This window comes from Canis lupus, chromosome 34, assembly GCF_048164855.1.
Source record: "Canis lupus baileyi chromosome 34, mCanLup2.hap1, whole genome shotgun sequence".
NCBI classification, from domain to species: Eukaryota; Metazoa; Chordata; class Mammalia; order Carnivora; family Canidae; genus Canis; species Canis lupus.
In genome coordinates, this window is record NC_132871.1 from 13,359,677 (window position 1) to 13,375,771 (window position 16,095).

The 16,095-nt window shown below is 42.5% G+C and overlaps 1 protein-coding gene and 1 long non-coding RNA gene across 6 annotated transcripts in view; one reads left to right on the forward strand and one right to left on the reverse strand.

The window, feature by feature from the left end:
* Positions 1-2,508, forward strand: part of LOC140624168 (uncharacterized) — a 74,600-nt gene extending 72,092 nt beyond the window's left edge. Inside the window, exon 5 of the long non-coding RNA XR_012023687.1 lies at positions 1,919-2,508. This is a non-coding gene — a long non-coding RNA (uncharacterized lncRNA). The remainder of the gene's footprint in view (positions 1-1,918) is intronic.
* The window catches only part of MAP3K20 (mitogen-activated protein kinase kinase kinase 20), a 178,358-nt gene that overhangs the window by 15,096 nt on the left and 147,167 nt on the right, over positions 1-16,095 (reverse strand). For all 5 annotated transcript variants that reach the window (XM_072810902.1, XM_072810903.1, XM_072810900.1 and 2 more), the window contains 2 exons: positions 14,152-14,214; positions 13,069-13,161 (listed from right to left, as the gene is read on the reverse strand). In XM_072810902.1, the coding sequence (XP_072667003.1) occupies positions 13,069-13,161; positions 14,152-14,214 (156 nt within the window). The remainder of the gene's footprint in view (positions 1-13,068; positions 13,162-14,151; positions 14,215-16,095) is intronic.

Genomic DNA, 16,095 nt, shown 5'->3' on the forward strand with positions numbered 1-16,095 from the left:
ACTTTCCTAGGCTTTCCTGGCCAGTAAGTGGTGGAGGTGGGATTATAATAGTGCAAGGCTGTCTAGCTCCAAAGTTGAAGGGGCCACCCTTAGGGAAGGGCTGATGTCCTCCCTGGATGGTTTTCAGAGCTCCACAACGAGGCCAGCTATCCACAACAGGCAAGTGGAGAGAAGGACCAGAGAAGCTTTTGCTAATACAACCAAAAAAGCTAATGGCAACAGCTCTTTCCCTGTAGGAACTGCTTCCCTGTTCCCCAGAGTCCAACTTGGCAAAACAAGGATCCCTGTAATAGGGTTACAGAGCTTTTCCTTGTCAAATTTCTTATCTGGAAGAAAGGCTTTTACCTAAACCATAAAAGATAGCACAGAAGCAATAAAATGATACTCAAAGGCATTATAAGACAAGGGGGGCCTTATCCATTTCATTAAATTAGGAAGCTGTGTGGGAAAGGAAAAGAATATGCAGCGTTCACCTAAATTATTAACTTAATCTGTCAGTGCCTTGCCATCATTGCTAGGTGTTTTTCAGGGCATCTATGATTTCCTGGTTGCCTAGTTAAGAAAAGTAACCCACAAATAAAGTCATGGAGTTCTTTAAATTCTGCTCAATTTCTTATTACCCTCAGGTATTCCTGGCATTTTTGCTGCACATTGAGTCATTAAGTTGTCAATGAGCATTGCTCACAACTACCAGGAATTAAACAACGTATTGAGTTCCACAGGACCCAACTGAGACGGGATGCCATGTAATGAGTTCTTGACCAATCGATCATTGAAAACCTTTTCGCAACAGTAAGGTGAATTAAATCATCAAGCACATCACTAAAAGCAACAAGTCCACGTATTTAGGGGCCTAATATAGAATCTTAAATGGAAAATTGCTACCCTTTCCATTTCTTGGTAGCAGTTGGGACTGGGTCATGGATATGTGGGCTCAGATTAAAAAAAAATTCACTAAAAATAAAAATAAAAAATAAAAAAAATTCACTTTTGCCAGGGTGGAGTATTGATTTTGGCTTGATGTGAGTGACAGAAATGTGGGTATTGATTTCTGAATCGGAAACATTCAAGAGTCACTTTGGACGTCTCGTGAACAGCTCTCAGTCCTGAAAGACAGAAGTCAAAAGCAGACAACTTTGTATCTGAGAGCCTGTAGGGGCCCTCCATGGACTCCCTTTCCAAACTATTTCACCCTGGCAGTCTGCAATGGCTCCATTACTTTCTCATTTGGTTTAAAGTGTTGATGACTATTAAGATAGAAATAATACAGAAAAGAGATATACAGAAAAGAGGTATGCATTAAGCCATTACTGGAGGAGTCGGGGGGATAGCATGGAGTGAGGTGAAAGCGGACAGTTGGAAGTCCAACTCCCTGAGTTTGAATCCCAGTTTTGTCCCTTCTCTTCTTCCCAACCTTAGCCAATATACAACCTGTTTAAATCTCAATGTTTTTAATTCACGAGTGGGTTGTTGTGTGAGGATGAAATAATAAAAATAAAGTACTCAGCACAGTGCCAGAGCCAAATGAGCAATTATAATTACTGTTACTAATATTAGTTACCAACACAGCTCCAATGAGTATCAGACTAGCGGGCCCACCGTCTAGCAGCAATCTAAGGTTGGAAATGGGCCAGAAGTTGAGTGAGCTTTCGTAGGCAGGATGGTCCAGCGTGTTTAGAAAAGGGATCTGGCCAGAGCAGAAAGGCTGGATCAGAGCATCCTTCTTGGGCAGGAGTTTAGGGATCCAGAGGGTACTGAGTAAGTCTGGTGCCAGGGAATTATCAGTGTTGCAAAAAGGAAGAAGGTGTGGCCAGTGGCAACATAAGGACTGGTCTTAAGAGATAAATAGAAGGAAGAAACTAGTATGTTCTTACAGAGATGGATTATATCACACCAGTTCTGCTCTTTCTCGTTTCAGCAGATCCTAATGGAGCCCCATCAGTGGGAACCACTGGATGTCTGGAGGACAGTGGCTATGAGATGTGATTGACAGCCTGAGTGCCCTGTCTTGCCAAGGAAACCGAAGCATAGAGAGATGAGGTAATTGGAGCAGGATGACACAGACAGCAAGACGTGGAGTTCAGAATTGATCCTAGGTGGTCTCTTGCTGCTGTAATGAGCAGGTTTCCAAACCCTCAGTCTTCTCTGAATCCTGAACTTTTCCTTGGTACGGGTTCACAAGAGTAAGAATTACAGTACAGAGGAGTCCCATCTTCTAGTGTCAACAGACAACAGTCCAGACTGTCGTGGTGAATTCCTTTGTAAGTCCCCATGGCAGGGACTGAAATACGGAATCTCTGATGAGTCCAACATAGCCTATTTTCCCTCCCTTATTGACAAAGGTCCTTGTTAAAAGTGCAGATGGTGCCATTCCACCGTCTGTATGCTTCTTTTCTTGGTTTATCTGGCCAGTATTTGGAGTCACACACATTTCCCTCCAGTCCTGGCTCAGGCCGCGTGGCTAGGCATGACTTCTGCTTCCACTTCCATCTGGTTGCACAAGCCAATCATGGGGACAGGTCTGAGTACTGTGGATTTTTTTTTTTCATAGCTAGATACCCACCCAAGAGGACATTCTCAGTATTCAAATTTGTATCTTGATGAACATTTCAAGGGAATGCTACTACTAAGGAGTAGGAAAAAGACACTAGCACAGGAGTAGTGCTGGGCCCTGGGATGTTCTTTGCTTTCAATAGCAACAAATGATTATCCACACCTTTCCACTCACTGGATCATCTGCCTCTCAATGCAGATCTACAAGACATGAATGGAATTTTGTTGGGAAGAGGGGAGTTTTTGCATTTGCAACTGATGAAAAGAATGACAGTTCTGTTGGGTGCCCAGGATATGTACTATTTATCTGGGCAGCTGCTGAAATACCTGGATAATTTTAGAAGCAAGTGTGTGGTTAATGGAGGAGGAGAAAGCATTCCATTTGCACCGCTTCTGCATTGCCAATTATGTTAAAAAATTTTCTGAATTAAGATTACTGGCCAAGTAAAACAGAAACTCTTAACACTGTGAAGATAAAATCCTAAACAACACTCAGTTAATGCTAGATTAAGTATCTCTTTGTGAGAAATCACTATTACATTCTTTGCAAGCTGTTTAAAATTCTTTGGAGTTCCAAGCTAGTACAAGTGATGCCAAACATAGACACCCCTTCTCCCTCCCACTAAAAAAAAAAAAAAAAAAAAAGGGAAGGGAGGGAGTACAAAGAAATGATCCATATAGAGGTAAATTTTACAAATAGTAAAAGGGATTGAAGATAGCATTAACTTAAATGTTGTTTCAAGTTCTGGGCAGTTCAGAGACAACAATCAATCGATTGCTCACACTCTGTCTTGCTCTCACTCTCTCTTTTCCTACCAGTTTTATTGCAAATATAAAGAATCTAAGGCCAAGATTATTCAGGACATTTCAGAGGGAAACATATCCCACATTAGGCTGTTAGGCTCCCACAGCTTACTTCTACCTGAAGATTACAGGCAAAAAAATTTTTGATGTGTTTTTTATTGAGGTGTATACTTTGCAAGCAATAAGATGCACAGATTTTTAAGTGCACGTTCAATGAATTTTGACAAATGTATGTACCAGTGTAACCACTCAAACAAACTAAATATCCCCACTACCCTAGAAAGTTTCCTCATGTCCCTTCCCAGCGGATCCTCCCCGCACAAGTGGAAGTGGACACTCTTCTGTTTCTATCACCATAGGTTATTTTTCCTGCTCTAGAACCTGACAAAACTGGGACTTTACAGTATGCATTTGTATTTGTTTGGCTTCTTCACTTGGCATGATGTTTTTGAGAATTGTCCGTGTTACTTAATCCTTCCATCCTGACCCTGTTGTCGATAGCCCTATCTCTATTTTACAGACGAGTAGACGGAGACTCAGAAAAATGCAGAGATTTGCAGCAAGTTTACTACATTTAGGTCCTGGGCATGCCTGGTCTAATGGTAAAGACATCTGAGTTTCAAAATCCTATCTCCATCTCCTCCCACCCCCTCCCATGGATGGAGAGAAAAAGCGAAATCACCAGGGATTGCTCAAGATTCTAGCAAAGAGGCCCCTCCACCTCAGAAAGGCCTGTACAGAGGAAACATTTTCAAGTATGAAACAGAGGTCGGAATAAACTTTTTAAGATTCAAGAGGGGGGAAGAAGGGAAAACTGTCTCCTAGCAGGTGACTGTTGGAAAATATAAGAAGTAACATAAGATGAAATAAAAATGCGGTAGAAATGTTGGTCATGCTGGCATTAAAAGTAGTAAGATGTTGATGATTTAGGCTTCCGAAGGCTCCTTTACAGGCGTTGCTATTATGTAGCTCAGCTGCTGAAACCTGCTGTTTTAAAGGCAGGAGAGTGGAACATCCCGTGATAGCACCTGGGTTATTTATCATTATGGATAACCCCGCTACTCTCTATTTTATTATGCTGGCTTTAAAAAGAAGATAATGCAAGTACGGTTAATTTGCTTCTCTTCTTTATCTATACGGTGTCATGACCCATCACGGCTTTGTCCCACGAGATTTGTTTTTCAACCAAAAAGAAACCCACAAGAAGCTCTCCCTAAAAATTCCATTAATAACCTCTTTCAGCGCGTATAGGTTGCAGGGTCTGGAACTAAGAATGTTTTAATCTCTTCAGCAAAACAATGTCTCATAATGATGTACAGGACTATTGCTGTACTGATGAAGAATCATACATAATTCAGCACCTTTCACTTGGCACCACTGTGATGTCCTCATTAGCTGTGGCTCACAGTGTCTGTCAGATGGTGTCCATGCGAACGCAGGCATTATATTGTCTTTGAGATGTGCAGCTGCTTCCATGACACTGCCAGTATATAAAAACATGACGCCGGTTTGTTTTATTTAGTGCTCAACCTTCCAGTTTGTAAAAACAAGGCTGACACAGAGCCTGACATGAGGCAGTGAAAATAATTAGCTCTCATTTTCTCAGCCTTCTATTTCCTTCTCCCCGCTGTGTTCTCTTTCCACTAAACCACCACATGTCAGTCGGAATGGGAGGCAATTAGCGGGCTCATTTCAGTCCCCACAACTGTGCTGAAAAGAAAGTATTTATGATGGCACAATGAACAGCTGAAAGATTAAATAACATTTGCCTTTTGAAAAGAAAATGACTTCTAGCTAAATGGGCAATTTTTGATTATTCTCAAACAAGCTTAGAGTAGTTGGTTTTTAAAATACAAGAAAGGAAAATGAGTCATTTTTAGGTGAAAGAATCAAATAAAACTTGACACAGTAATGCAAATAACTGATGTTTTATTGCAAAATATGTAAATGCGTTATACCCTTAACAATGGCTTGTGTCTAAGGCCAGGGCAGATTGGTGCCAACTAGACACCAGTAGAGATAAGGTTGTTATATTGCCTTTTGGGGGGTTGCTATTGGAGTTACGTAGGAAAAAGGGACTTTAGGGATGATGTTAAAATAAAATGAGAGAAATCGAGTGAGACATACTTTCATATGATGCATTACACACTTGACTACCTGAAATGGTTCAGATGTTAGCTGACATGTTTGGAAAGGGCTTTTTAGTTTTAAGGTTTAGTTTTTTTTTTTTTTTAAACGCCATTTAAAATTGGAAGGTACTAGGTATTCATCTTGGTGGGGTGGGGGGAGTAAGTCTTGCTATTGATTTTTGAATAATTAAGAATCTATTCTCAAGACCAGTTTTCTTAACCAATATAGACGGTGTTCTAGCTTACCTAATTAGTGCTTAAGCTTTTTTAAATGCTGGTAAAAGGGCTGCAAATTGACTTTTACCCAGGACACTCCAAATATAAAAACAGTTCTTCTGACTATTAAATTCTCCTCCCTTCCCATGATTTCAGAGGTGATGCAAAAAATTATGACTTTTGGGGGAAAAAACCCCCACACACTGGCCTAGTTAGTAGGCATTATTTACAAGATGAGCTGTTCTCAGTCCAAATCCTGATGTCCAGGATTGATATGGTTGTCCGACATCTTTGCTTTTCCGATGCGGTGCTTTTAATTTCATTTCAAATAATCAGTCCCAACTATAGTTGGTTATTTTCAAGACCTAATTTTTGGGTCAGAAAACACAACTTATTGTGACTTATCAAGGTCTTCTCTCTGCAGTGATCCTCAATGGCTTTGGAAAATCTGCTTCTAAAAGCAAAGATGTCCTCTATTATGATCAATTGCGCCTGTCATCATGGAGCCAACAACTATGACTGTTGGAACATTTTAAAAAGACAATCACAAATTTAAATTTTGTTTCTCTGCCTCCATAAGTATATTCTTAACTCTTTACAAACTCAAATCCTAATCTTTGATTCATACAATATGGTCAGTGTATTTGTATGAGCCAATCAACGGCAACCCAAGGAAATCTGAGCCAACTATGGATTCACTAGGCAACTGGAGCTCTCTGAGCTAATGACACATATTTTATAACTGGAAACCAACAATAATGTTTGTCTTGTGGTCAGACCTATGCTTTATCATGTGTACTTCCTTGCTGTTCACTATTTTAAAAGAAATTCAGGGTCTTGATTAAGAAGACCATGAGTGATCCAGTGGTGTGTTGGAGCTCCCCTCATGAACTGGTTGCTCACACCTCTCCTCAGCTTTAAGATCAGTGACATCCGATTGGTAACTTGAAATTGCCCGTGGTGAAAATATCTGTGCTATGGAGGTCTGCAGACACTACGAGTTCAGGGCTGTTTTCTCCCATCATTAGACATTTTCTGGTGTGCCATTCCTACATGTGGCCATCAATCTATCAGGAAGTATGTGCTGAGCAGTTCTGCTCTTGCTCTGTAGGCAACTGCTTGACCTGTTTGAGAAAGTATAGCCCCATTGTGATTAGAAATGTGCAGCAAGTCATGCAGTCATATTCTGAGCTGCATTTGTTCCTTCACAGTCAGTAAGAAGTTGTATTTCATATAAAACCTTGCCACTGCAAGCTCATATACTCAGGCACACCAACATGTATGTGTACATAGGTTTTTCCTCTGAAAAATAGTTGATCATGGGGAATAAACTTCCTTACACTGCATTTTTAATAAATGCAAGATATATCAAAGTAAAGCTCCGTGTGTATTCCAAAATTTACAAAAAGTGTTGGCTTTTTACTTCCTTACAAAATCCTCTTCTTTATGCCCTGTTATTTTATTCATGTTTATCTATCCATTTATAAAAATTACACAAGAGTGGGAAAAAAGGCCCTATTTGACAGTTTTTGATATTTACAGTACTCTGAAAAAGGGCCTGGAGATTCAATTAAGTTTATTAAATGCAACATTTTATAAGTGATCCACTAATAAAGACCTAAAAGCACAATAGTAGGTGGGAAGTATTTGTGAAAAAAAAAAAAAAAAAGTGCTTCTAACCTCTAGATGAAACAACCTGAGAATGAACTACTTACTGACTGCATCGCTTCTCGTGAGGTGTAGGAGAAGGGGGCCAAGTGCTGCCTGTGACCTGTGTGGAAGGGGCCAAGGGGACAGGGTGGATGGAAAACTCCTTCTGCTCTGATAGGGGCCATCATTCTGCTTCCGCACCTTCAAAGTGCTCCTCTTAGTTTCTCTTCCCCATTCACTTGCTCCTTCAGAATTCCACTCAAAAGAAAATCAGAAGTGACCATCCTCTGGTAGGAAGTACCGCAGTCCAAAGCCTGTCTCTGTCTTGGGGTCTGTGTAGCCAGGGTGTGTTGGTTCCCAGGCTTCTCCCCTGACCGTCGTGGGTATCAACTCAGACCCACAGGTTTTCTGTGCCTCATTGGAGGGAGGAGGGATTAAGGACTTGGGGGGTGAGGGGGAGTCTGACCGTCCCGTACGCACATGGAAGGCACAGTGCCTCAGATAGTTTCTTCATAATCCCGCTTTTGAATTTTTATGACACAGTCTCAGAAAGTTTCTTGGTGAGAAAACTGCCAGGTGACTGGAGAGTTTATTCCTTGGCAATTGGAGAATCAGTATTCTCGACTGGCAAGTTTATACAAGATATAATAATAAAGTCTATGGAACTGAGTATGTCTGTGAAAAAGGGTGGTTGCCACCCTAGGGTGGCGGTGTGTGGAGCTATCTGAGATTCTGGAAGCCTTTCTCCTTTTGTGCCAGATTGAAGGCCTCAGATTACAAAACACAAGGCATTCTCCACACAAAATAGAAAGTGGTAGTTTAGTATTAGATGACCCCACACACACCAAATTATCTTTTCTTTTCTTTTTTTTTTTTTTACCAATATGCCTATTTTGAGGGGATGATGATACTTTCCAGAAAGGAGAGTAAGACACAGTGGTTGAGTCATTGGATTGGATCTGCCCCTAACTAGGTGGGGCCTCTGGGTAAGGAATTTTACCTCTCTCTTCCTCAGTTCCTCTTGGACATGAGAGAGGGATAACGCTCCCTGTGATGGTGATTGTAACAGTTACATGAGAAAAAGGTGAAGTACTTATCACAGTGTCTGGCAGAGGTATGAAATAATAATAATTATCATAAGCATCTCGGGCCTGAGCACGGGAGAATTTTGAGCTGAGGAAGACCCAATTTCAAACAGTTCCATTGTCACAAGTTCAGGGTTGCCTCTTCGCGTAGCATTATTTAACTTAGTAACTTACTTTTTTCTAATTAATTAATTAATTTATTTATTTATTTATTTATTTATTTTTAGTAACTTACTTTTTAGAAGTACGTCAACTACATGAGTAAAACCCATTCTCATTTATTGTTAATTTAAGTGGTCAGTGAAACCTCTGGCCCAATCGTATTTGCCCTGCCAGTTTGTCTCACAAAGGAAAAAAAATTCTTCCATCTGTGCAAGAATTCTTAAGGTATGTATGGGGCTTCAGCTGGCTGAGGTCCTGGCCCTCCGGAGGATGTGGCAGTAGAGACGGACCACAGCAGGGCCACACGCGGCACCTGGCCACTCAAGCCAGCATGTAGGCCCTCAGATGTGAATGGCTTTCCTCAGTTGAGCAAAGCAACCTCCCTTTTGCGTCAGAATGCATCTGGTTGTAAAATGAGGCTAAAACATAGAATGGTATCTGAATTCTTAGAATAAAAGGCTGACGTGACAGGTCTTACAACAAAAGGCCTTTTCCTCTACGTGTATTGGTTTATTTGTGTATAAGATCATATTTTCTTTCTTTCCTCTTAGTAGGCCAGTTAACTGAACCAACATACCAATTTGAAGTGGTCGTGGAGCTGGTGGGCCTTCTCAGATGCAATGGGAAAATGTAGCTACTATTTTCATGATACAGTCCCTGTCGTCTGTTATTCCCAGTGGCTGTAATTAGAACCTGTCTTTCATTTTCTTTGTAAAAGAAAAGGCGGAATGGTCAAGCAGATCTCCCTGCTATGCAAACCCAGGTTTGGAGAGAACTTGCAAAGCACCGATGTCCTCTTATAACATGTTCTAGTCACGGAGAGGCTTCACCTTTTCTGTGAAGATGGGTTTATGAGAACTCAGTTAGTTGGGATTTTGAGGATGTCTTTTTTTCTTGGGTTGTACCTTTAAAGGTCAAGGTAACAAGATTTTCATGAGGGGCATTGGGATTGCAATTCAGAGCACGTTTTTTTGGAAAATGTTTCGTAATGCTGGGGTATAGGCTGGCATAATGGGGTAGTTTAGAACTGGACGGTAATTTATTCTAGGATTATTTTATGAAAATTTATGGACGGCTTAAATATCTTGGGTCAGGTATGAGATCTAGCACATGTTTAAGAAGAAGGTAATGATAAAGATGTAATTTCCAGTCCGAGCTCTGTCCTCCCCTTGCCCAAGGCTGCTCACACACTTCCTCTTGCTCTGTTTCCTGATCAGTGATGACAATACTCTACCTTATGCATCTCACAGAAATGCCAGGGGGATAAATGAGATGACATTTATGAAATAACCTGAACTCTTTAGAGAGAAGTATTCTCTAAGCATAAGCTTTAAATACTATATTCAGGAAGTTATCTGCAAATGACCATGAACCTCTTCAAGCATCGTTTCAAAACTCAACCCTTCCAAAAAAAGGTTTTCCTGGTTAACCTTATCCATTCCAGTCCCTTCTTCATACTGTTAGCACCATGGCATTATATCCACTTTGCACATTGCACTCTTGATCTGTTATATCGTAACATCATCTATCCAGCTGCCCACACTAGAAATCTCTATCTTGGCTCCTCTGCCCCACCCCACCACCCCATTTCCAGCTGGTGACGCAATCTGATCAGCTCCATCTCCGAGTCCTTGGACTTGTGGCACTTCCATGGCACTGCCATAGCCTCCTCTCCTTGTCCCCTTTAACCTACTTGTCTGCATTGCCTGCTCCCAATCCTTCTCACTTTAGCCTGTGCATCTGAGAGATATTTATTTATTTATTTAAAGATTTTTAATTTATTTATTCATGATAGTCACACAGAGAGAGAGAGAGAGAGAGAGAGAGAGAGAGAGAGGCAGAGACACAGGCAGAGGGAGAAGCAGGCTCCATGCAAGGAGCCGGACATGGGACTCGATCCCGGGTCTCCAGGATCAGGCCTTGGGCTGAAGGCGGTGCTAAACCACTGAGCCACCCGGGCTGCCTAGAGACCTTTTAAAAACAAATCTGATCCTATCTACTCCCTGCTGAAAACTCTTCAAACTCTTTAGCACCTAAGATAGCTCTTTTACTGATTGCCAGCCACTGCTCTGGCCTTAACTCTCACCACACTAGTCCACTCGCTTCACGCTAAGTTCCAGAGGCAGTGCTGTTTGAGGTGAGTTGTGAGATCCCATAAGAAGGGTTCCCTGTGTGTTCATTTTGGCTCCATGCTTCTGAGGCTTTGCGCATGCTGTTCCTTTTGCCTTCCATGTCTTCTCCCTTCAGAATAATTTCTAATGGTTTTAAAATTTTAGCCGAAGCATCACTTCTACCAAAAAGACCTTATGATCCTCTCTGACCCCTTTCTGCATCTGCTTTCAATGCACATCCACTGTGCTTCCATGGAATGATGTGCTGCTGAATGCATGGTTGAAATTATTCCCCTGTAGGCATGACCAAGGATCAGCAGACTGTCAAAAATTGCAATGACTATAGGTCTTGTGAAAACTTACGGCTCAAGAAATTTACACAATTGTGGCCCAAAACAGACCGCTGTATTCAGTCTCAAATATCACTTATACTACCCAGATTTTTACAAAAAGATGTATTTTTTAGTTTTCCACGTTAACAAGTCATTTCTTTGTTAATGGAAAATTATTTTCTTGGTTGAGACTGCTTTCAATAAGTCCCTCTCAAGAAAATCCTTCCCTCTTCTTTTACTACCTACAAGTCATAAAATGGTTTAAACAAAGAGTACTAAGTGCCATGGAGTTGAGGATATCAAAGAAGCAAATTAAAATATATAACGTGTTTACCATCAGATGGACTTGGGAGTGCCCACAGCTACAGAATCTCAGGGTTAGAAGGGCACCGGGTTGTTGGAGGGAGAGGATCTTACTCTCCTGCCCCACTTTCTGTAGCTGCTTCTAACAACAGGAATGAGTAGACAGTGACCCGCTCCCAGAAAGAAAGGAAAGTGTTCGTATACAAGAAATGTGGAGTCAGAGTTTTCAGTCAACCAGTTTCTTTGGCAAAACAAGGCAGGTAAAGATACCACTCAGCAAAAGCACCAGTGTACCTGCAGGTGCACGCAGGATGCTCTGTCAGTGTCTAGAAAGCCTATCTTTTGAAGCCCTGGGTGAAAATCAACCCCTCATAACAATTTCCAGTCACTCCCAAACCCTGGTTCCAGGAATGGCCTGGGGTAAGTGTGGTGTGATCCGTGACAGGCCAGTGGGCCCGCTGAGCCTACACTAGCCCTACAAGAGCAACCGGCTGGGGGTTGTAAGGAGTTGTACTCACAAGATCTCTTGTCTGCCTCAGGGGAAGGGTACAAGTGGTACAGAAGGTTAGAGCTTGGTTCTGGGGTCAGAGAGGCCTGCGTTCAAATCCTTATTCTGCTACTTGCTGGCCTGGTAATCCTTGGGTAAGGCATTTACCCTACAGAGCCTCAGCTCCCTCATTTGTTACATAGGGGGAAGTAGCATCTACACCTCAAAACTGTATACCTGGAATGCAATAAGCGGTCACTTAACAGAAGTTATTGGGCGCCTGGGTAGCTCAGTCAGTTAGGCATCTGCCTTCACCTCAGGTCATGACCCCAGGGTCCTGGGATCAAGCTCCATGTTCGGCTCCCTGCTCAGCGGGGAATCTGCTTCTCCCTCTACCCAACCCCCTGTTCATGCTCTCTCTTTCTCTCTCTCTGAAATAAATAATCTTTTAAAAAATTAATAGAAGTTATCATTATGACTACCTATTTACGGTGGTCCAAAGTAACATAAACTTATTGTGATTCTAGTTCATATGCCACCTAGGTCAAATAATTTTGCCATACTCTAAAATTAACATAAAGTGAAAGCCTGATGGAATGAGTGTCAGTCAAATGCCCTGCTGTCCTGTTTATTTTATTTTTAAAGATTTTATTTATCTATTCATGAGAGACACAGAGAGAGAGAGGCAGACACACAGGCAGAGGGAGAAGCAGGCTCCATGCAGGGAGCCTGACGTGGGACTCGATCCCGGGTCCCCAGGATCAGGTACTGAGCTGAAGGCAGCGCTAACCACTGAGCAACCCGGGCTGGCCACCTGCTGTCCTGTTTAGAGCTGACAATCAGGCTTTCCATATTGCCTACATGTCTACTCTCAGTGTCATTTTACTCTCAGCATTGTGAAACAGGAGCAGGAAGATGGGATGCTCAAAGCCCAGCAGCATGAACAGCATGCTGGTGCTCCCCCGCCCCCTGTGCTTTGCTGGGAGTTTCCTTGATGGTTTGGGCGGCCTCACACAGGACTCTTCAGGAGTAAGATTCAAAGACTGGATTACATAGGGAGCCGGAAACCTTTCAACCAAATTCTATTTTATAAAGCCCATAAATTTACTCAGAATTGAGTTTTCGCTGGCTGGCCAGGGGCAGGAGGGAAGTGTATGAAATCCTAGAGTTCTGAGAGAGGAAAAAAAAGGGTAAATGAGCTTGAAATTTCTCCAAAGGATTTAAAATGCGACTTACGTGTGGGCCGGTTCCTGGTTTCAAGTGAAAACCAAAAACAAGTTCAAGGTTCACTATTTTTTCCTCATTTTCTTTAGGTTCATCTACTGAGTCCTAGAACAGAAAAACCAAGCTCCATTTATCCTCAATGGTACGTTGTGTTTTTACTTTTACTTCTCCTATAAGAGACGTGATTTCTCAGCACTAGTGTTTCCATTCTTACCTACTGATTCACTTTTGGTTATTTTGGATTAAGCTCCAAATCACAATTACTCAAAGCAAGAGAAATGATATCGTAGGCCTTTGAGAACATCTCTGCGTGCTTGACCTCACGTGCTACCAACCGAATGTCACCATCTTACGTGTTCCACAGTGCATCTTGCATGGTGCAGTTTTACCCTAGAAATGCACTTAGCACCTGGAGATGCACTGAAACTGCACTCTGAGAGTCTCCTAACACATATTTATGAGCTATTCCCGGAGAGCAGCTCTGTGCTTGCTATAGCAGACGAGGAGGAAGGGCCAAGCAGAGGAACAAAATGAAACTTCAGGAGCTTAAGATGGAAAACTAAAGTTAGTGAACAAGAAGAGTTCTGTGCATTAATTGCAAATATCTACTCATAACAATATGCCATATACCTTTAGACTATATTCAAAATAATATGTCAAATATACTAACATATTACTCACACGGTATGCCTCCCACCCCCCCCCCCATGCTAGTGATAGATAATCCAGAGCCCTAGCGTGGGAATCCCTTTAATGACTTATATGTGGGACAAAGGTCTCCAGAGCCAGGTGGGAGGCCACCGTACTAAGCTACAATGTTCGTACCTACACCCCCTAGCCACTAAGGTAACATGTGTTGTTCTTATCACATATATATTGTTAATATTTCAACTTGCAGGAATGAAGCATGTTCAATTTATGTACATCTGAAGCTTCACTCAAAGGGCCTTTTGTGAGACAGATGATGATTAAATGTCACTTCAAACAACAGTTCCCGACATTGGCAAATTTAGGTGTGGATGTGGCAGGTGCGTACATCAATAAAATAGCACATTCTCGGTAAGACAAAAAAACAAAACAAAACACCTTACTTACCTTAATTAGTGGTGGGAAGTGAAACAAGTTTAGGTAATCATGGGTTAATTTCTCAATGGCTGACTGTAAAGAAAAAAAAAAGCCAACACGTGATTTTATTAATGATCCGATAGTGCCATGAGAGGTTAAAATTATTGTGCACATATAAAGGCATTCTTTATTTATGTAGCCCATAAAATATCTTGGGGATGTTACTATCCAGCATCTATGGAGAATGAAACTGATTGTTCAAAATATTATAGGTAGTTTGTAATTATTTACTGGAACAGGAAGATATTTTAAAGATGTTAAATCTCAGACCACACAATAAATAGAGCCATTCTTCAAACCCTGGTTGAGTGTCCTAGTGACAAGTTAATGTTCTAGGGTACAGGGTGCAGTTGTCGGCCTCAGCAACTGGGGAAAAAAACAAGGAACATGAATATATCACGAGGGACTTTCCTCAAGGCTGGGACCTCGCTAAAGGGTTTCCCTGCATTGTAAGGGCTCTTCTCCGGGTATGTGTCCAACACTCCCTCGCCCAGGGAAGCACAAAGAACCCGGAGAGGAAAGGAGAATGATTTAAATCATGATTTTTTTTTTTAATACTCATCAGGTATAATCCAGCTTTTCTGTGAACTGAACATCTCACGTAGAGAGTAAAAAAGTGCCAATGTGAGAAAAATTAGATGCATTTTTCAAAGTGAAATGAAAGCTGTTGACACTTGACAATGTAATGAACACTTAGGGATATTCAGCTCTATTCCTTCCACGCGGCCCCTCCACATGCAGGCTTCCGGGCGCAGGGAGGAGGATGCTGAGACAGGCTGAAAGGGACAGCCGGGTGGCAAAAGGGGTAGACAGAAGGACTGTTCACTTTCATGACCTCCCGAAATGGGCTGAGAGTCTCTTGAGAAAGCACACGGAAATGACTGTGCTTTCCTGGTGAGAGAGCAGAGAATGGGGGGCACATTCTCACCATCGGTGTGCGTATGACACATCTGACAGGTACCAGGAGGGCTCCTTTAGTCTGGAGGTATTCTTTTTTTTTTTTTTTAAGATGTTATTTATTTATTCATGAGAGACAGAGAGAGAGAGAGAGAGAGAGAGGCAGAGACACAGGCAGAGGGAGAAGCAGGCTCCATGCAGGGAGCCTGACGTGGGACTCAATCCCTGGTCTCCTGGAGCAGGCCCTGGGCCCAAGGCAGGTGCCAAACCACGGAGCCACCTGGGCCGCCCAGTCTGGAGGTATGCACCTGGTGCCCCAGCCCCAGAGGCCCAGCACAAAGCGTCATCCTCATAGCCCCATGAGTGTGTACAGGATCTCACAGAGCAGGCTTCCATCATCCCCTTCCCTCAATCTTTCTCTGTCTTATGAGCTTATTGGTTGGAAATACCTATGGCCCACCTGAGTTTAATGGAATAGTGCATGTTAGCTGAGTGGTGACCCACCCCCAGGAGTGGCCAGTAACATAGCCATGCCTTAGACAGTTAGGTGGACCATCCAGATCCCTGACTTTGGAGACTCCCCTCTTTGGGGATGTCTTCATGCGCATATGCATTCTCATCCATTAGTTTCAGGGGAGTCTTGGGTACCCCCCCCCCCCCCAGGTACTGGCCTGCTCTTTCTTTTGGAGCTCAGGGCAGACACTGCTTCCTGAGCAGAGGCCCTTGCACTGACCCCATCCCAACTAGTAGCTTCCAATGAGGAAGCTTTCCTCTATGCATGTGTTTCTTGGCTTCTCCGTGGCATTAGACTCTGTTTTTATAAAGCTTTTCAACATTTGGCTTCTGTGACACCATTTTCTCCCCCTTTTCCTACTTCCTGGGTGGGCATTCCTCCTTTCGTCCTGCCCAGGCTTCCACGACCTCTCCTTGCCACATCCATCCTTGAAGGCACTCTGTCCATCAAATGGAGAAAGCTTCCCAGCTGGAAGACCGTTCGTGGTCAGGCGTGTACACGGC